Source organism: Vulpes vulpes, chromosome 10, assembly GCF_048418805.1.
Source record: "Vulpes vulpes isolate BD-2025 chromosome 10, VulVul3, whole genome shotgun sequence".
Taxonomy (NCBI): Eukaryota; Metazoa; Chordata; class Mammalia; order Carnivora; family Canidae; genus Vulpes; species Vulpes vulpes.
The window spans coordinates 76,946,418-76,969,125 of NC_132789.1; the positions used below are offsets into that span (position 1 = coordinate 76,946,418).

Sequence of the window (22,708 nt, forward strand, 5' to 3'; positions counted from 1 at the left end):
ATTGTATACCCCTTAAGACAATAAAGTATTAGGATTTACACCAATGAGTAATTATGATAGAACAGTCCTCTCAAACACTCTTCTGTCTTGGTTTTGAAATTTTTAATTCAGTGGTGTTTGGCTTGGCATAGCAAACCGATCACGTTCACCTACTTCATGTCCCAAATCCCTTTAAATATTTCCAGTGGAGAAGGGAGGAAAGTAAATGAGATCAGGGATGAATACACCGGGAAAGCTTAAGTACTATATTGTGGTGATATATTATTTCTCAAGTTGGATGGTGGGCACAGGGGTGTTCATTGTAGTAGAATCTATACTGTGTGCATGAAATAGTTCACACTATTTTGATAGAGTAAATCCTTAAGTGACTTGGAAACACAAAGGGTGCTATCGGTGAACAAAAGTGGAGGAATTTCTCAAAGATGAAAAATAAGTGAGATTAGATTGTTAGAGAATCAAGAACAAGAAAACCTGTGTTCCAGGTCAAGGCAGGAGAAAACTACCAAAGACATAACAATTCCAGGGATATTTTAATCTTAGGACAAATACAGAGAATAGGAAATCACGGAGGAGCCATTAAATGAATTAGAAACAGCCAAACCCTACTCACTTTCTTGAAATTGAGGCTCAGCAGAAAGAGTTGAAGTGTAAGGGTTCCCTAACCATCTAAAATAGATTTACATCCACTAAAGGCATAGAGAAAAAAAAATCTTGAAGGAAACAGCTGATTGTGGCACTGATCTCAGGCAAAAGGTAAGAGCTCAGACCTCATTAGAAAAAATTCTGACAGGGCAGGACCGTAGGGCACTTAGCATAGCTTTCCTCCTGCCAAGGAAAGGCACCATAATTAGAACTTCAATTCATCAACAGGTAAACGGGAATTTGTAAAAGAAAGAAAAAAAAACAAACATTAAACATTTGAGGGATACTTAAAACACCACAAGAGGTACATGAATCCAACAAGAACAAACCCCTAAGGGAATAAAATAAACTTTATAATATTCTCAAAAGACTAATGAGGTAATTGCATCTATCACAACAGGTTACCATAGCAAAATAGGTCCTATCCCTCTATCCCTCCCCTCTCCCTGCTTGTGTGCACACGCTTTCTCTCTCAAACCAAATAGATCCTAGAAATTAAAAATAGAATTATTTATGCTTAATTGATGGGTTGGATAGCAGAATGGACACTACTGAAGACTAGAAGCTGAGGGAAGTGTCCCAGAATGTAATAGAATTGAGCAAGCCCTGGGATGACTAGGAAAGAAGCTAGCCCGCATTGCCAGCGTAGGCTCTGTTGTCCACCTGACACTACCAAGCCTAGCCTTCCCAGTAGAGGCCTTTAGATGAGCTTTCGCATAAAATGCGAATATCCTCACTGCTTACTAAAAACACCTCCAAGTCCACTCGTTGGGTACAGGGCAGAAAGATGGCCAGGGAGGAAAGTCTCAAGAATGCCTTTCAGTTTTGAACATTCTCCATGTATATACATTGTGAAAGGAGAAAAGTTTTCTCTCAGCATTTGAGTTAGAAAATCTTTTTTCTCTTTTTTTCCCCCTCTGAGAGAGAGAGAAGGCGAAGGGGTAGGGGCAGAGGGAGAGTAAGAGAATCCCAAGTAGGATCTACACTCAGCGGCACACGTCCCAGCGTGGGGCTCCGTGTCACCACCTGAGATTGTGCCAAGAGCCGAAACCGAGAGCCTGGTGGGTGCTTGGCCGACGGAGCCACCTGGGCACCTCAGAAAAACAAAACAAAACTTGAATTTACCTGGATAGTACCTGAGAATGTGTATAAGGAGTTGAAGCAGAAGCTTAAGCACTGATGAATCGGGCTGTCAATTCTCACAGAAATTCACTGAATGTTCTAACAGGAGGTAATCTTTCTGATCGTTGGAGCTGGCCTTTTTTTTCTACAGGAGAAAAACAAAATTTTGTTTATAAGCCTCCCTCAAAAATGAAAAGGTTTAACCCACAGTTGAAGGCCAATACCCTGGAGAAGTCGTAAGCAGGGTGACTGACCTGAGGAGCTGTCTCCAGTGGAGAGAACTGCTGGGGTAGGAATTCATACCTCAGAACCGCCAGAAACCATTCAGTAGAAGTCAAGGTTTTCTTTGTAAACAAGTGTAATTGAGTAGCAGCGTCTACGTATATTTATATTATCAGGGTAAGCTTCACCAAGGGGCGTTATGACACGTTTTCATTCACTTTCTATGGCAGTAAAATAGTTCAAGTGTTGCTGAACAACTCCTAGTAATTCTACGGATTCTGAATTGGGTTGCATCCAATGTAGGGTGCTCGCTGGCTAGCCTTTTCCCCTCTGAACTCAAATAGGTCAAGGAGTAAATCAAGAACCCTGACACCAGGCCCATGTAATGGTGTCACTGCTGCACTGCATGCTGGCCTTTGCCTCTTGGCCATTTCTGGCCCAGTCTTAGAACCACATATCTAGGCATGTCTATTTTTATTCCAGAAATTAAAAACTGAACAAAACCGGCTCAGAGGGAAGATGATTCCTTGAGGTCGTATATAATCTGAGCGGCACATTCAAGGACGTGGGAACATCCTAATGCTTTTCTCAAAGTGCCAGCATTTCCCAGTGCAGGTGACAATCCCCATGCCTGACTCACAGACAACATTGAAATGGGACCTTCCTAATAAGGGGACCCCTTCCCCCTGTACCCCCTCCAATCAGGAGCATTTGGCGGTATGTTTCCAGGGTTTTCCTCATCTCTCTAGAACCACCCTTTCCGGTCTTCTCCTGGAGGTTATATTAATTTCCTCCTCAACTCAAAAGAACCATACACAGATTAGGGTGGTTACATCTTCTAGGGTCATAAGATTATTTTACTGTGGGTTTTGTTTTGTTTTGTTTTGTTGTTTTAGATGAGCAGGAACTCAGAATTCATTCAGCTAATACCCTTATCTTAACATAATATCTGGACATTGAGAATAGTGGTTCATCCACAAAGTAAAAGTAAAATGTGGAAAATATATAAATATACCTCAATAAAGGCCTTTAGTATATTCTCTGACAGAATCAATAGTGTTGATTCTCTAATTTGGTAGTTCTTTTTTTTTTTTTAAGATTTTATTTGTTTATTTGAGAGAGAGAGGGAGAGAGCACAAGGGGGAGAGGCAGAGGGAGAAGCAGGCTCCCTGTGGGCAGCCCGATGCAGGATTCGATTCCGCAGACCCTGGGATCATGACCTGAGCTGAAGGCAGACACTCAACCACTGAGCCTCCCAGGTGCCCTAATCTGGTGGTTCTTAAGGTACTTAGCTCGTAATACCCTTTGAAAACCTGGAGATGCTGTGGATGATTTTTTAAATTATTTTTTTATTGGAGTTCGATTTGCCAACATATAGCATAACACCCAGTGCTCATCCCATCAAGTGCCCCCCTCAGTGCCCATCACCCAATCACCCCAACCCCCCGCCCACCTCCGTTTCCACTACCCTTTGTTTGTTTCCCAGAGTTAGTTGTCTCTCATGTTTTGTCTCCCTCCCTGATATTTCCCACTCATTTTCTCTCCTTTCCCCTTTATTCCCTTTCACTATTTTTTATATTCCCCAAGTGAATTAGACCATATAATGTTTGATTGACTTATTTCACTCAGCATAATACCCTCCAGTTCCATCTGTGGACGACTTCATAGAAAAATACCACAAGCACATATAAACAAACAACTGAACATAACTTCAGAAAGTACACTGTATTTCAGCCCTCTGAAATCTTTTCGCAGACTCTTAGTTGAGAACTTTGACTCTAAGCATTCAAATTCAAGAAACTGTCCTAACAGTCTTTGGACAAAAAGATAAAACAGAGGACCATAGTTATATTTTTTCAAGTATTTATGACACATGCTTCTCAGATCAAGGCACAAGTTAAGACCACAAAAGAGTGTATTAGAGCATCATTTTCAACAGGGATTGAATCCACAACCAATGGCATTGAGAAAATGAAGCCACAAAGTGAACTAACCAACTCAAAAACAGAAAGGGAGGGGAGCACCTGGGGGGCTCAGTGGTTGAGCGGCTGCCTTCAGGTCCCAGATCAAGTCCCACATCGGGCTCCCCGCAGGCAGCCTCCTTCTCCCTCTGCTTGTGTCTCTGCCTCTCTGTGTCTCTTGTGAATAAATAAATAGAATCTTAAAAAATAATATTTAAATACTTGTAACATTTTGAATTTATAACATTAGTATTGAGTATAAATATTAAATATGTAATCATTATTACTCAGTAGGGTAGATGGCATTATTATTCCCATCTTGTCAATGAGGAAAAGCTGAAGCACAAGGAGATTAAGTGACTTGCCTGGGTGATCTGGCCCCCGCACCTACAGTTAGGTCTATTAAGCTATTCCTGGGAAATTCATATTGAAAATATTTGCTAGTTTAAAGAAAATCAAGGAATCAGATCAATTGCTGCAAGACATTGAGTGAAACAAATCATGGAATTTGCTCCCCCGGGAAGATCAGGCTCCTCCTCTATAAAATTAGGTTATTTCCTACAGAAGAGAAGGGAAGGGGGGTGGAGAGGGAGAAGGACACGGGAGAGAAAGAATCTGAGGGTATCAGATAAAGCGACCAGAAAGAGCACAGGAGCAAGGACGCAGCAGGTGGGTAAGAGGCTGGAGGGGAGGGGAGACTTGGGAGCAGCACTGAGAGAGAAGATGAATGGATAAAGAAGATGTGGTTTATGTATACAATGGAATATTACTCAGCAATTAGAAACGACAAATACCCACCATTTGCTTCAACTTGGATGGAACTGGAGGGTATTATGCTGAGTGAAGTAAGTCAATTGGAGAAGGACAAACATTGTATGTTCTCATTCATTTGGGGAATATAAATAATAGTGAAAGGGAATATAAAGGAAGGGAAAAGAAATGTTGGGAAATATCAGGAAGGGAGACAGAACATAAAGACTCCTAACTCTGGGAAACGAACTAGGGGTGGTGGAAGGGGAGGAGGGCGGGGGGTGGAGGGGAATGGGTGACGGGCACTGAGGTGGACACTTGACGGGATGAGCACTGGGTGTTTTTCTGTATGTTGGTAAATTGAACACCAATAAAAATTAATTAAAAAAAAAGGAAAAAAGGAAAAAAAAAAGAAAATGGTCACCTTTTTAGATGAAAGGTCATCAGACTTTCAGAAAGAACTCTGCAGATCAAAGAAATAACCTTCATGTAACTGCCTTTTATAATATTATATATTTATTCACATTCTCACCCTTGGCTCCTCTCCAACTTACTGGGCTCTAATAGTCACTTAATGATAAAGAAGGAACAAATTTGAATCCATACCTGATACGACAGCTGGATCTTCCCCGTGTAGAAGGTTCTTGAGTTTCTTACTACCGGATCCAATAAAGTAACCAGAATCTACATAAAACCTGGTGTGTTCAAATATTCAATATGAATTTTTTTTCCAGCCAGGAATGCAACATAAAAAAACAAAAACCTCTCAATATTTCTGACCAATGAGTAAGGGAGGAGGATTGCAGATGAGGAGAGGGGGTGGGTAGCAGAAGGCCTCTGAATTATAAAGGGTAGGAGTACGTGAAACTTTTTTTGGAATTCTTCAAATTCTATTTTCTGCTTGCACATATGTGCTTTAACTGCAACTAGGTCAACCAAGCCTTAGGATAATGCTCTCCTATAATATTGAAAATTATTTATGCTTCCATAATAACAGTGGTCGACATAAGCTTACCTTGTGATTACATGGTCTGTGTACAAATGGGAGCTTTAAACTACAGTAAAACTGTATTCTTTTTTAAAAAAAAGTTTGGGGGGCAGCCCCCATGGCGCAGCGGTTTAGCGCCGCCTGCAGCGCAGGGCGTGATCCTGGAGGCCCTGGATTGAGTCCCGTGCCAGGCTCTCTGCATGGAGCCTGCTTCTCCCTCTGTCTCTCTCTCTCTCTCTCTCTCTCTCTCTCTCTCTCTCTCTCTCCTCTGTCTCTCTCTCTCTCTCTCTGTTTCTGTCTCTATGAATAAATAAATAAAATCTTAAAAAAAAAAAGATTAAAAAAAAGTTTGGGTCACATGAAAATCATCGCAAATCACTGTTGTGTGTAGGGTAGATAATCCAGCGGCTACTCCGGTTACACAGGGCACTCCCTAGGCACATGGACGCTGAGCTCTTCTCTCTTAGATACTGGACTTCCTTTCCATCAGCTTCAACGTCCTGCCGATTTCCAGCCACAGAGTTGCCCCCGTGGATTCATTCTGTGGCTCGCTGAGAACTTTGTGAGGACCTACTATGTCCCAGGCCCCATCCTAGGTGATAAATAAAGAGACCGAGTTCCTGATGTTGGAAAAAAAAAAAAAGTTTCTGAACTCATGGGACTTACATTCTCTTGGGAGAGAAAGACAAAAAAAAAAAAAAAAAAAATCAGCAAATATGAAATAGGATATCAGGCAGGGTTAAGTGCTGTTAGGAAAGCAGAAAGCAGGGTCAGAAGTTAGAGAGGAGATGGGTAGCTGTCTCCCACAAGGCCTCTGAGTGTCTGAGGGGGTGATATTTCAAGCAGGGGCCTCAGCAGCTGTGAAGGCATATGCAGTCTTGAGAGAAAAATGCTCCAGACAATCAGCAGCATCAGGAAGCCCAGCACTGGGGGAATGCTGAGCACGTTGGAGAGTCCCTCTCATCAGTGCCCCATGTCAGCCACTCTGGAATACCCCATCCCTCATCTCCAGGAGCCTGTCCCCCCCACCTTCTCTGGTGTCAACCTCTTCTATGACCTGTCAACAAAATCTGACCCAGTGAGTTTCTCTGCTAGTTCGACTTGACAGGGAGGTAAAACAAAACAAAACAAAACAAAACAAAAACAAAAAAAGAAAAAGAAAAAAGAAAAACAACTTCTGATTTCTCTGCCACAGGTAGGAAAGATAATTCATGTACCCAGAGGAGGAGGGGGGTGGGAAAGGAGGATGTGGAGAGGTTAGGTGGTAAGGAGGCAGTGGGCCGAGGACATGGTCAGTCTAGATCCCTAGTTGGGATCTGGGGGCTACTGCACCCAAGAATCAGACCCACGAATACTGGTTTAGTGCCCGTAGAATTAAAGGTTTACATAGGTTGGGGCTAACCTCCAGTGATGATGATGATGATGATGATGATGATGATGATGATTTTGATGAAAAACTAGGTGCAGAATAACAAGGGACTTATGGATGAGCTTTTAGAATATATTTCATTCAACATTCATCATTGGGATGGGGAGCACCCAGCTGATGCCATCAATGGACCCTGCAACTCTTGATCTTAGGGTTGTGCATTGGGAATGGCACTTTCAGAAAACAACAAAATGCGTCAATGGGGGACTGCTTCCACTCAATGGACTCTACATCTTTTTCTCTGAAATAATGGAAAAGAAGGCTCAGTTTAGGTTCACAGAACTGCTACAGAATTTGAGCCAATATGTTTCTCGTGACACCAGAATTTTCTTAGATGAAGCAAAATAAAAAAATTGAAGAGGGAACACTTCTTGGTAGAGGCCGTAGAGAAATAACGCCACCAGAAGTACTACTGTGTGGAGCTAAAATACGGAGTGAGGTCAAAAGACCAACTTGTTCTAAGATATTTCAAGATCCATGGAGAATCTGCACCATGTCTTCCTGATTATTGCTACTCCTCCACATCCAGTCCCCGCATCTCTTGCCCACGTGGTGAAAACAGCCTCAGAAAAGGTGCCCCTGCTTCTCTACCCTCACCCCTGATGGCCCATTCTCCATATAAAAGCCGGGGTCAAGCCAGGATACGGTTCTGCTCAAACCCTCCAATGATTCCCCATTGTATTCGAGCAGAAACAATGTCTGTGCAGCAGCCTCAGCCCCTACTGCTCTCCCCTCTGCTCCCCACTTCTGAAGTCCTTAGCACCCAAGGGTGCATGACCCCTAGGTCCTCTGCACCACATCCGTCCTCTCTGCCCAAGACACTATCCTGCCCTCACAGCCATTTGGCCAATTCTCTCCCCACCCTTCCAGTCTTTGCTCTATTCTTCTTTTCTCAGGCAGGAGGCCCACCTTGGCCACCCTGACACCTAAGTTCCCTCTCACCCTCGCCCTAGCACCCTGAGGCCCCTCAGCCATCTCTTTTTTTCTTTTCCTCTTCTTTTTTTTATTGCAAGTATTCCTTTCTATCAAACTACATGACTTGATTTTTTTTTTTTTTTAATCACCTCTTGTCCCTTGCTTGGATAGAAGCACCTCCAGGGCTTGCGACACGGTGTGTCTGCTGAGCTGTTGTCACCCCGAGCAGCAGCCCCGGGCACAGTCATCACCAGAAACCGGTTGAAGAGATGAATCAATCAATGCAGGTATCAGCATTGTTGTGAGTCGGCCTCCTTCTTTTTAGTGGGTGTGGGGAAGCAGAATTCCTTCAAATTTCCCCCGTCACGGGTACTCAGGAAATTATTTAGGACGGGAATGATTTGACTTTTGTGCTGGACGCAAGTAGCTTCGTCAGAGATGTGCTGGGCCCGGCGCCAGAGCCACCTCGAGGAGCTCTGCGGGTTGCTCCAGTAGAAACTGGACTGCTTGTTCTGCCCAGATTTCTAATAATGATCTTGTTCGCAAAACTACTTTGACAGGCGTTTTCAGGACCACCATTTTGTGATGACACTGTAAACAGAAAGATTGGGACACCTGGGTGGCTCAGTGGCTGAGCATCTGTCTTTGGCCCAGGTCATGATCCCAGGATCCTGGGATCAAGTCCCGCATCAGGCTCCCTATGGGGAGCCTGCTTCTCCCTCTGCCTATGTCTCTGTCACTCTCTCTCTGTGTCTTTCATGAATAAATAAATAAATATTTTTTAAAAAATAAAAATAAACCAAAAGATTAACCTCAGCTTGAATGATTTTTTTAAAGACCAGAAAATTATAAACCCACTACTGCATTTTTTTTCCCACCAGTTTTTGTGACTTGTGGGTGTTAGGTTTCCATATAATAGCCATGAAAGCAAGTAGCCCTCATAATGCCTCTGTAACGTGTGCAGTAACAGTCTTAGATACAGTTAGGTTGCTTCAAGGGCTTCCGTTCTTTATTCATTTTCTATAACACAGGTTACAAAAAAATAGAGGTTGTCATACTTGGTAGCTGGTTATAAAGCTATGAGGCTGTATTTGGTTTGTGGATTCTTTTTTACACTAAAAAGTTTTTATTTCATTAAAAATTTTCGTTAAAAAAATAAAAAATAAAAAAATAAAAATTTTCGTTAAAAGTTTTTATTTCATTTTTTGCATTAAAATATTTCAAACACACAGGAAATTATCCTTATAATTCTACAGGCCAGGAGCACCTGGATGGCTCATTCAGTTGAGGGACCAACTCTTGGTTTTGGCTTAGGTTATGATCTCATGGATCATGGGATCGAGTCTGCTGCCTGGCTGGAGCTAGGGGAGAAGTCTGCTGGGCATTCTTTCCCTCTTCCTCTCTCTGCCCTTCTGCTCCTCCCCGTGCCATCACACCAGCCCACGCTGTCTGTCCCTCCCTCCCACCCACCCTCAAATAAATAAATGAGTACAGCTTTATAATTCTACATGCCAAACACCTGCATAATTCCATCCAGCATTATCAAATAGTATTTGTTTTTAACATGAAGTTAAATGGCTGCCTATATAGCTAAAAAAAAGTGACATGATACTATGTCACTCGATTTTTATTTTGGTGAAAAATCACCAAATTAATACATCAGAAATGAATATTTCCAGATGCCTTAGCTCTCTCTAATCCTGTACTATATTAAAATATGTTTTTACAGTGCCTCTGTGATATAATTACCTTAGATCTGATGTCCTGTACTTCAGTTGATACAGTTGATAGTACAATTCATGTGGCAGGTAACATTAGTGAAGTGAAAAAAGAGTTCATGAAGTACTTAGGCATCACTGAAGAAAAATATTAAAATATAATACTCAGTTCATTGAATGTTCTGCTATTTATTTATTTATTTATTTTTAAGTAAGCTCTATGCTCAGTGTGGGGCTTGAACTCATGACCATGAGATCAAGAGTCACATGCTTCACCGACTGAGCCTGCCAGGTATGCCCCATGAAATCTGTCTCTTTAAAAATATTTTAGGGGAAAAAATATTTTAGGGGCACCTGGGTGACTGTGCCACTTAAGTGTCCAACTCTTGGTTTCAGCTCAGGTCATGATTTCAGGGTCATGAGACTGAGCCCCGCGACTGGCTCTGTGCTCAGCACAGTTTGTTTGTCCTTCTCCCTCTGCTCCTCCCCCGACCCCCCCATATCTAAAATAAATAAAGCTTTTAAAATATTTTATTATACAAAAAAACTAAAGTTTAAACTTTTTTTTTTTTCACCTAAAAGTTCTGTAATTCCTGACTAAATATCAGAATCCTCATCAGTTAATAGACGATCTCTCTCTTGGTTATAGTATTTTACTATGACATCAAAGAGCATCTTCTTCTGTATTCTCAATCTTATCTTTTGTTGTTTTGTACTAACTGCTGATTAGCTGTGGCTATAACTGGTCAGGGAAATATCCAAACATTTAATTGTTGCATTAATAAGCTGATTGTCAACCCCAGAGGTAAAAACAAACAAACAAACAAAAAAACAAAAAAAAGAAAAACAAAACAAAACAGAAAACAACAAATCAATAGTTAACGTTTCCACTAAACTACCTAAACACTGTTTGATAACATCTAATAAAGTCTAGCTTACATTTAATCAGATCTAAAGAGATTAATTTTGAGGAGAAAAATTTTAATAAATTTTGCTGGATGATTATGAGAGTAAATTAGAGAGAATAGCTTTTTTCTTCACCAAATACCACCACATACATTTGTTTTCAAGGAATTAAAATATTTTTTGGTCACCTTTTCATTATTTCTAGTTTTCCTAAGTTTTGTTCAGAGGAGTTCATCTGCACTTGGTGTTTCCATGAGGGATTCCCTTGCTTTTCCCACTTCGATTATTTTTTTTTAACTTAAAAAAATTTTTTTTTATTGGAGTTCAATTTGCCAACATATAGCATAACACCCAGTGCTCATCCCGTCAAGTGCCGCCCTCAGTGCCCATCACCCAGTCACCCCAACCCCCCTCCCACCTCCCACCTCCCACCTCCCACCTCCCACCTCCCTTTCCACTACCTCTTGTTCATTTCCCAGAGTTAGGAGTCTCTCATGTTTTGTCACCCTCACTGATCTTTTCACTCATTTCCTATCCTTTCCCTTTATTCCTTTTCACTAATTTTTATATTCCCCAAATGAATGAAACCATATAATGTTTGTCCTTTTCCGATGGACTTATTTCATTCAGCACAATACCCTCCAGGTCCCTCCAGGTCTCTTTATTATTTATTCATAGAGACAGAGAGAGAGAGAGAGAGAGAGAGAGAGAGAGACAGACAGACAGACAGACAGAGAGAGAAGCAGGCTCCACGCAGGGAGCCCGATGTGGGACTCGATCCGGGGTCTCCAGGATCACACCCCGGGCTGCAGGCAGCGCCAAACTGCTGCGCCAGTGGGGCTGCCCTATTTTTAACTCTTTGAGGAACCTCCACACAGTTTTCCAGAGTGGTGTTCTCTTATTATTTGAAAAAAAGATACTAAATATTTGCCCAATCAAGATGGATTTTTATTCCACCATAACATATGTGACTAATTATCTTCTAGATTCTCATGTTGCAGATGAAAAGATTAATGCCAGTTGAATTACTTTTCAACTGGAAATGCCAACCGATATAAGGCCACCTGGCTGCTGTTTTCTGCAGTGGTGTCTGAGGAAACCCGGTTTCTCTGATGGTATCCCTTTGCTCTCCCTGTCTCAAGGGCCGAGGAACATTCAGCCACTTGTTTGGGTCTTTCTTGGCTCATTGTGAATTAAAGAAACCTACCATGTGCAAATAGGACCACAGTTGACTAAGTGGGTCCACAGGTCCCCGATCACCTAACACCTCCCTGGATCTGAAGCTTTCTGGTTCTCAGCCTTAGAGTCTAATGTTCTTTTCTTATTTGGCTGATGTGGGAGAAAGCATCAGATATCAGGATCTCCCTGCTGGAATCCTAACAGGACCCAAGGTTTTATACTTACAGTTATTGAGAGCTGGTTTATGCAAGAGTGATGGCTACTTTGGAGTTAGGAGGGAAAGAGGAGGGAGACTCATTCAGGTTATATGGTTTCCTGAGCATCTCCACAAATGAGTCTGGTTTTATGATAGGGCTTATCTCATTGGACTGTGATGTTTTGTTCTATGAATATCTCCCCTACGAGGTGATAGATTCTTGCAGGGCAGAGATAAACAAACTGGTAGAAATTGTGTTGGTTTTGTTATCTTAGGGTCATAAAACAATGATAGAACCTTGGAAAACATTCAGGGTTGGCACAAGGAATGGATGATTGACAAATCATTACTGAATTCATATGAATGAAACCACTCTGATTTCCAATGATCTCATAGGTCATAACCGGTGATTTTCTATGTTAGATCAAATAAGAATTCACAATGATTAATTTATAAAACAGAGATGTTGTTAGCGTATATGTATGGTTGTATTCTTAGAACTTAGCATGACAAGGACAAAATATGTGAAAGGATTTTTTAGCTATAAATTATTTAAAATAAAAATGATCATTTACTCAGGTAGACATAAGCTTAGAACAACCTCTCTGTCTAGAGAAGTGTTTGAGAGAATAAGATCTTCCTCCTTACTTAACTGAAGAATTTGTATTTTAATTGAAGCCTCCAAAATATTTTCCAAGAATGGAAGGTGAATCAGTTGAAAAATACATAGCAATATCTGTGGTTTCCAAACAGCTTAAAACAGAAGTAAGTAACCATCAGGTTGATAAATAACATCCACACAGCCAACCAATATTATAAAATTCTTTCATATCTAAATGAAAAAAATAAAAGTTACCTTAATATGATATAATAAATGAATTTAATGTTAGGATCATTTAAATTTACTGAATTACAATTTTTCTTTCCAAAATTAACCTTTAAATAGACATCAAAGTCACAAGCCACACTGATTTTATTTTCTGCTAAGGTTGATTATAAAATGATATGATTTAGCTTTTATTGGTTGGTTTGTTTATTCATTTTTTAAGTAGGCTGTATGCCCAGCATGGAGCCCAGCATGGGGCTTGAACTCACAACCCTAAGATCAAGAGTTGGCTGCTTAACTGACTGAGCCACCCAGATGCCCCTGATTTAGCTTTTATTTATTTTTTATTTATTTTTTAACATTCTATTTATTTATTCATGAGACACACACACACACACAGAGAGAGAGAGAGAGAGAGAGAGAGAAAGAGAGAGGGGCAGAGGCAGAGGGAGAAGCAGGCTCCATGCAGGTAGCCTGATGTGGGACTCGATGGCAGGACTCCAGCATCACACCCTGGGCTGAAGGCGGCGCTAAACCGCTGAGCCACCTGGGCTGCCCTGATCTAGCTTTTAAAGGCAACAATAGGTTAATTCCAAATTTAAAAAACTACTAGTCAAGCTTATGAATTATTGTACACATCTGAGAGAATATGAGATTACTAATTATAATTTTACTCAAAAAGGCAGAGATAACTGCTGTTTCTTATTTTTAAATTAAAATATAGTATTAGGTTAATCTTAACTTGAGTTTCTGGTCATTCCTCTTTAGAGTTCATGAAATTTTTCATTATCCTAATTATGAGATCAAAATTAACATTTTGTTTTTCCTTTTTTTTTTTTGTTTTGTTTTTTTTTTGTTTTTCCTTTAAATCAAAATTATAAAAGTAGTAGCTATAGTAAACCTTTCACAGAGCTATCAAACTGGTAACTTATGTATTAAATTTGGACCATAACTATGGATTGTTTGGTTGTAAAGTATTTTGAATAAAATTAACTTGTATAAAAATGGCAGCTTTCATGTAAAATTCTGGGTTTCAAACTTCCCTATAAAAAAATTCATAAGATCTCATAAAACACCGGGCTTGAATTCAAATACTTGAGCACAGAGAGTTGATACGAGTTAGTGGTTACCCATTTTGGATTGGCATGTTGTTTCCGGTTCACCACAAACCCAACCACTCCATTGTATCCCAGCGTGGTAGGGCCTCAGTTACCATTTTTATGATACTGTCCTGGTTTTCTATAGTAAAAATCAATTTCCCTGTACATATTTATATGTCTATGATAAATGGGAAAAGGAAAAATAGCCTGTGAGGGCTATACATTTCAAGCAAAACAATGGTATATATATATTTTTACATGTCTGATATTTAAGTACTCCCTGGCTCTCTGATCTCTCTGGCTCCCAAAAACTTCTTAGTTTGCTACCTTTGAGTTAATGGCCAAAAAAAAAAAAAAAAAAAAAAAAAAAAATCAAATTAACAACCTTTTAGTAAAGATTTGAGATCATACATGGCCCCTAATCAATCAGGCCATGTTTGTTAGTACCAACCTTTTGGCCTGGTACTGAACAGGTGTTAGAAAAAGATACATAAAGACTAATGGACCTTCAGAAGCCAAACTCTAAGTAAGAGAGACTGGGATAGCCACATATGAAATGTGCAAAAGCAAGTTTTATGAAGTCACTGAGAGGACAAATAGATATATTATAAGTAAGTCCAAAACTGGAAAAAAAGAGTATTCTGCAGGAGCATCAAGGCAGGACGTTAATTTATTCAACAAATGTTTATTGAGACTTATTTTGTGCTAGACACTGTTCTACATGCCAGGAATATAATGATACCCCAAACAGGCAAAAATCCTTGCCCTAATGGAGCTTATATTCTAGGGTGGAGGGGAGGGAGGCAATAAATAGACAAACAAAAAGCGAAATATGTCGTGTGTTGGTTAGTGGTAAGTTCTATGGAGAGAAAAGAAGAGAAGCAGGACAAGATGGGGTAGTATTGCAATTTTAAATAAGATGTGTGGGAACTAACATTGGGAAGATGATATGTAAGCAAGGATCTCAAAGAGATGGAGCAGAGAAATGTGCATGTCGAGAACGCAGCAGCCCAATGCAGAGATGATAAACAAAATATCTCATTATGTGCAGAGAAATAAAACTCAAGAAGGATATATTTTTTAAAGATTTAGGGGGGAGAAGAAACGGGGGGGGAGGAGGAGGAGCAGAGAGAGAGAGAGAGAGAGAGGGAGAAAGACAAGTAGATTCTCTGCTGAGCACAGAGCCCAACTTAGAGCTTCATGTCATGCTCTGAGCCGAAATCAAGAGTCGGCCACTTAACCGACTGAGCCACTCAGGCCCCACAAACTCAAAAAAGGATATTGTGGCAACACATACCATCACCACGGTCATCTTTATGGAGCAGTTCATATTCAAGTGACCATTGTGCTGAGTGATGAGGATGCAAGGGGGAGAGCATCTGCATCTGATGAATGTACAATTTGTCCAGTGTTTAGGATAGCTTATGCACACACATACACATGTGCACTAGGTATATATGCATAGGATGTATATATAAAAAGAAGATATTTATTCAATGAGGAGACTGTACTTGCGCCATTCATCCATGAAACGTTTATACACCCTACCCACAGTGAGGCGCTGTGTTATTCAATGTGGATGCAAAGGTGGATGAGAAAAAGACTGTCCCTAAGTACCTCACACTCTAGTGGGAATAAAGACAAGTAAACAGGCAATTTAATGAAGTGCACAAATGTTTTAGTAGGAGGAATACAGTGTGTTCATTAGGATGCAAATTTTGTTTTGACTAAGGAAACCTTTGTCCAAACATATTCTGGAAGTCAAGTGAAACCTATTAACGGTGGAGTTGCCCTAGCTGATATAGGCAGTTGAGAGACCTACCCTACACAAATGCGGGAGAGGTTGATTCTGTACCCTAACATTTCTAAAACGATACACATATGTTCTTGCAACATTAGTCATAATATTATTAGTAAAAAAATCAAATAACTGTAAAAAGCAAACAAATGTCAGCAGAGGTGGTTCATCTTAATGCTTCTTGCCAAACAGATGCAAATTTGCAGTGAAGCCTGCAGTGATCACACTGCTTTACCACTGTTGGTAGAATTCTCAATTCAAGTGAAGTAGTTCTTGCAGTTATTGGAAAATTAAGAAATGGCTTTTCTCATAAATAGGGGAACTAATATTTCTATTTCTTGACTGACATTTATATAGGTGTGTTTCCAATTGCATACCTTTAACCAGCCTTTTTTTTTTTTTTTTTTTTAAAGTAAGCTGTACACTCATGGGGCTTGAACTCACAACCAGAGATCAAGAGTCACATGATCTTTCTTTCTTTCTTTCTTTCTTTCTTTCTTTCTTTCTTTCTTTCTTTCTTTCTTTTCTTCTTTCCTTATTAAGATTTTAATTTATTCACTTGAGAGATGGAGAGAGAGAGAGAGAGAGAGAGAAAGAGAGAGCATGAGTGAGAGCAGGAGGTTGGGGCGGGAGGAGGGGAATTACAGAGAGAGGGAGAAGTAGACTCCCTCTTGAGCAGGGTGTCTAGGGATTATGATCTGAGCTAAAGGCAGACACTTAACTGACTGAGCCACCTAGATGCCCCAAGAGTCACATGCTTTTATCAACAATAGCTAAATTATGGAAAGAGCCCAAATATCCACTGACTGATGAATGGATAAAGAAGATGTGATACACACATGCAGTGGAATAATTACTCAGCCATTCAAAAGAATGAAATCTTGCAAGAAAAAATAAAAGAATGAAATCTTGCCATTTGCAACAATGTGGATGGATAGAGAGAATATTATGCTAAGTGAAATGAGTCACAGAAAGACAAATATCTTATGATTTCACTCTCATGCGCAATTTAAGGAACAAAACAGATGAACATAGGGGAAAGGAAAAAAAAAAAGAGAGAGGTAAACCGTAAGGGAGACTCTAAACTATAGAGAACAAACTAAGTTACTGGAGGGGAGGTGGGGGGGGGGGATAGGCTAAATGGGTGATGGGCATTAAGGAGGGAGGGCACTTGTGATGAGCACTGGGTGTTATATGTAAGTGTTGGAACACTAAATTCTTCTCTGAAACTAATATTATACTATATGTTAATTAACTAGAATTTAAACAAAAATTTGAAACATAAAAGAAAAAAAGAGTCATATGCTCCACCAACTGAGTCAACCCGGACCTTTAACCAGCCATGTTTTGCCAAATGCACTTTCTTCAAAAAGTTTTGGTTTGAAAATTTAACTTCCAAACAAGTAAATCTTTTTTTTTTTTTGCGTTAAATACAAGAACAATCAGTCAATTTTAACATTAGTTCTCTTTTGCAAACCTTTTTTTTACAAACAAAAACAAAGAACAACCCCTTCTCCCCAAACTACGAGATTTAAGAGGCTTTTGAAGATGAAGAGATTTCTCTTTAGTAACTTATTAAAAACTCCTCTGAAAACTATGCTTTTATGAGAAAGAACTAAAATAATGTTTGTATTTCTCTATTCCGAAGGCTGACACATTCAGTTGTGATAAAGGGCAAACATACCAAATACGTTTCACTCATTCTCATTTTATAAGTTAGCAACACTTTGCTGCAATAAGAATGATAAAGCACTGATAAAAGTATGGAAATCTAAGTCCAAATCTTGATGCCATTAGTTAAGTGTGGAAACTTGGCAACTTATCTAATTTCTCCGTTTCCTTATCTATAAAATAATCAGTCTAAACTAAAGCAGTGGTTCCCAGACCTGGCTGATTCTTGTTTTAACATAAAAACTCTCTTTTTTCTTTTTACAAAACTTAATAGTTTGTTTTGTGACTTAATGTTTAGAATTTCAGGCCAAATGGTATAGATTTAAATCTACCCATATTCCTCCTAATTTCATCCAACATTTTTTAATTAAATATTCACACATAAAAGAGTATATAAAAACATGTACTATTTAAAGTGTTTTGGGCGGGGTGGGCCTGGATGACTCAGTCAGTTGAGCATCTGACTCTTGGTTTTGGCTTGGGGTCACCATCTCAGGGTCCTGGGACTGAGTGGGCTCAGCACTCAATGTTAAAAGTCTGCTTGAGATTCTCTCGCTTTCCATCTGTCCCTCCCACCACTCATGCTCTCTCTCTAAAATAAATAAAATCTTTACAAGAAGCAAATGAATAGATGTACACAAAACTGAAAGATCATGAAACGGCATTATTATAAGCATGCTGTTTAGAAATAGGAGGTACAAGTTATAAATGGTTGTCTCTCAGGATGGGGAACTGAGTGAGAGTAGCAGGGTAGGGAACTCCGAGTTTTTGTTAATAAAACCTGTAGGACCATTTGAATGTATCACATTCAATAATAATATTTTTAAAAATACATCAGAATGCCAGCTTTCTTCCTATACTGTGTCTTAGGGATTCATTTATCCTTCAGAGTCTCAGTTTCCCCAACCATTACATGGGAGTTTTATCCCTTACTCAGGCCTATTGTTAGGTTATAAATAATACATACAAAATGCATAACAAATTGTGTAGTACAGGGAAAGGCCCAATAACTGGAAACTATTTTTATTAGTGTATTTACTGATAAATTACACTTGTCTTTATGTTAGGAATTTCTAGAGATATACTATATCCCCAAGGGGAAGTGATGGGACAATTTTTTAAAAAGATTTTATTTATTTATTTATTCATGACACACACACGCACACACACACACACACACACACACACACACACAGAGGCAGAGACATAGGCAGAGGGAGAAGCAGGCTCCATGCAGGGAGCCCGATGTGGGACTCAACCCAGGTCTCCAGGATCACGCCCTGGGCCAAAGGCAGCACTAAACTGCTGAGCCACCCAGGGATCCCCAATTTGCTTTTTTTTTTTTTATTCGTAGTAGATAAGAATCACTTCCACTTGGTTCCTCATCTTCTGCCCATCCAGTAGTCTTCCTCAGGGTTCTCTTCTAGGCCCTCTTCTCTTATTATTGCTCTACTTTGGGCACTTTATCTTTCCTTTATCACACTTCTCCTGATTATTGTTATTTTTTTGCTCCTCCAAGATGGAAATCATTCCTGTCTTGCTTCTTTAATGGTTTAAGCAAATGCAGCAAAAGATGTAACCACTAATGAGTTATGTATGCATCCCTCCTAACTGCCTGGGTATGAGGCTTTTCTTTCCACCTTCAGCGGCATTATAAGGAGAAAACTGCAAGTAGATGAAGTAAGAGGAGTAGAACAACAGGTTGCTTAGTTTGTCCTGAAATGTGAAAGTTAGGGAGATGTTTGGGAAGGGCCTATACAATGGAAAAAGGATACCCTTGCAGAAGATGGTCTTGGATTATAGATGGTAAGGACTGGTAATGAGCTTACATGTCTTTTTTTTTTTCTGGTAGTATGGATGATAGAACCTGATCATGGTCATTGTAAAAAATAAATATTGGATTTATGCTGCCTCACTTGTCTGATGTAATCACTACGTAGAAGGAAGCTCTAATAGAGGAGTAGAGAATCAATACACTAACCACTACTTTAATCATATTTGAAAAGTCAATTCTTGGAGATAGTCAAGAGATCAGTGGTTACCAGCAGTTAGGAGGATGAAAAAGATGAAGAGGTGAAGTATAGAGACGTTCAGGCAGTGAAACTATTCTGTATGATTCTATAATGGTGGATGCATGCCATTATACATTTCTCAAAACCCATATAATATAACAACACAAAGAGTAAACACTAATGTAAACTATGTGGTTTGAATGATAATGATGAACCAGAGTAGGTTCACAGAGTGTAACAAATATATCACCTTGGTACAGGATGTTGATGTGTAATGGGGGCAGGGGATACATGTGGATTCTACTTTCTGCTGAATTTTTTTGTGAACCTAAAACTGTTCTAAAAAAAATTAAGTAACTTAAAAAATCAGTTCTTCCTTACAAAATTCTGAAAGAATAACGGCAACTGAAATAACCTTCTTTTGAAAGTGAGAGAACATGGATATTTGGAGGTAAAGCCACATTCCTACTCATTGTATGAATAAGTTCCTCTAATCTTTCCTCACCAATCCCTTGTGTTGGAGGATTTGAAATAATTTCATCTCCTAGTCTGTTAGGAAATAATATGTGAACTTTTCTATTATACTATATGTGGGATCAAAATTTCAAATATACATTTTAACCTATTAAAACTTATTTAGACATTTCCTATTTCCACAAAGGATTTCAGGGAGGTTACAATAAAATACATGAGTAATAAATTTATTAGATAATAGAGCATCACCAAAAGAGGACAAATTAGGATTATAAATAAAAGAGAAAGAATATATGTTAATTCCAAAGTTATTATGATTACTATGATGTGGTAGAAAATTTTTACTGTGAGTTTTCTGATAACCTTGGATCTTTTTACTTTGGCTAAGTCATTTTTCAAAATTGTAAAGCATATGATCAAAGAAGATACAAGTTTTCCTGGTATAAATTCTTAAAAAAATTTATGTGGTAATGTCTTCCAGAGCAGTTTTAGAGCAAATGCAGACATGGATTAATTTCCCCATGGCTTTTCTTTTATTGGCTTCCGAATAAAACAAAAAATATAACATTTAAGTTTTGCTAAATGAAGACTGTTCCATAAGAGCCTAAACACAATGTATTACAGTATCTTGGCTAACACTAACCTTAAAGATTCCTTTGCTTATATTTCATCAGGTATCCCATTCCCAGATTCCATTACTTCTTCTGAAAAAGAAAAATAAAAAAGATAAGATAATTTATGGCTTAGGAACCTGTTGAGACTACTGTTTGAATCTTCAAATTCTAATTCCTTTTAATTTTTCAATAGCTTTGTGATTGAAAAATACTTTGTGATTCATTAGAACTTGACAAAGACAAACTCTGTTGAGAGGTGTCATTACTTCTTAGGCACTTATTTTGCATTAGATGACTTAATACTACATCAATGGCATTAGAACCAGTAAAACAGTCTTTGTATGTTTATAAATTATGCCTCCTTTTAATTTCCACTTGAGTCTGAAGAGAGTGAATAATACCATCCTATAGCTGAGTAGATTGAAAAGGACCAGAGCATCCTGAAAAGAAAAAAATTAAATGTTTTTTACAAATTTAGATGACACAAAAACATGTAAGTTTCCCGGTTTTGACAACCTTATGCTTTTATATGGCATCTCTGCTACCAGTGTCTCCAGTTTTTCCTCCTCTCATCTTAAGTAAGCTATAACTTATTTACTAAGATTGCACCGTTTGTCTGCTGATAAAAAGAGTAAACCCAGGAACTTGCTTTACTGATATGAAATATGTTATTGTGTGAATTATATACCCTTAGTGTTCTATGATTAACTACTAGTGACACTTAATCTTGAATAATATTATTTTACGGGATATTTAAAAGGAATGCACACACACATATTGGAGTCTTGAGTATTAGAGCTGCAGCTTCAAGAGGCTCTTTGCTTTCTCTTTTTTCTTTTTTGCCTTTTTTCTGGGCAGTGGCAAGCTTTTCATGAAAGAGATCTAGGGCAAGGAGCTGAATAAAACTAATCAATTTATCTACCAGTTATTCTGTAAGAAAAAATTTGTGAGGAATAATGAAAACCTGAAAACAATAAAAATGTTCATCATCTGGGGGAACATTTAAGTAAATTATGTCATAGACTTACTGTGGAATATTGAACAGTAGGGAATTTGGAAGAGTGAGATTTATAGCACTGGAGGATTTCATTAAGTATGTAAAACAAAACAAAAATGAAAGACAAGTAGACATGTGTATACTATCATCTTAGTTATATAAAAATGAATTCCTGAATTACAAACATATATATGTAAATAAATAGAAAGGTCTAGAAGGGTCACCTTCAAGCAATTGACCTTGTGTTCACTGTTTATTCTACATATTTGTGAACTTTCTAATAATAAACATTTATACAGGGTGCCTATGTGGCTCATTGGGTTAAGCCTCTGCCTTTGGCTCAGGTCGTGATCCCTGGCTCCCTGGGGAGCCTGCTTCTCCCTCTGCCTATGTCTCTGCCTCTCTCTCTGTATCTCTCATGAATAAATAAAATATTTTTCAATTAGTTGGAGATAGTAAAATTTTTTAAAAAAATTTTTAATTGAGATAAAATTCACATACCACAAATACACCTTTTTAAAAAAATTTATCTTTATTTTTTAATTATTTAAAATGCACAATTCAACGGGTTTTTAAGGTGCATTTACAAAGTTGTGCAACCGCCACTACGATCAAAACCCATACTTCAGCAGTCACTCCTCAATCTTCCGTATCCCGGTGAATTTTTAATTAAAACACTTTTTAGAATGACAAGGTACTAAGTTGAAACATCTAGACTGGTTTCTCGGGGTTGTGTTGTTAGAATCCTAGAATTTAAGCTCTTTCCTCCCTTGACTGGAAACAGGATGTCCAGTTCTACATTATAGCCTGATGTTTACGACAAAACGACAGTAATAGAAGCCCCATGTATTAGGCCGAGATCCTGTGGATCGTGCGGAGTGTGGGGCAGGCAGTGGGACGTGGACGGGGAGGAACCCGAGGAGGCGGCGAGGGAGTGATGGGCGAGTCGGCCGAGGGCAGGGTGCAGAGGGCTGGAAAGGCGAGGAGCCTGGGATTGGTGCTGACAAGGTAAGGCCATCGGCCCCGTAACCTTCCTTAAACAAGTAGGCAAGGTTAAGGAAATACTCCTCGTGCTTGCCGCCTCCTACTTTAACTCTGTTGTTCTAAGTGTAGCCTTCTGAGCGGCAGCAGCAGCACTGGCATCCTCTGGGAACTTAGGAGAAATGCAGAGTCAGACCCTACTCCCAA

At 39.2% G+C, this 22,708-nt stretch overlaps 1 protein-coding gene across 1 annotated transcript; it reads right to left on the reverse strand.

The window, feature by feature from the left end:
• Nucleotides 1-1,841: 1,841 nt before the first annotated feature.
• Nucleotides 1,842-22,538, reverse strand: DEPDC4 (DEP domain containing 4). The gene is given in 13 exon segments (XM_072722486.1): nt 1,842-1,909; nt 5,304-5,360; nt 5,363-5,381; nt 8,495-8,620; nt 8,908-8,990; nt 8,993-9,049; nt 10,323-10,454; nt 10,457-10,503; nt 10,505-10,546; nt 12,604-12,781; nt 19,335-19,370; nt 19,842-19,984; nt 22,339-22,538. Coding segments are annotated over 13 exon segments (1,188 nt in total).
• Between the last annotated feature and the right edge of the window lie 170 nt (nt 22,539-22,708).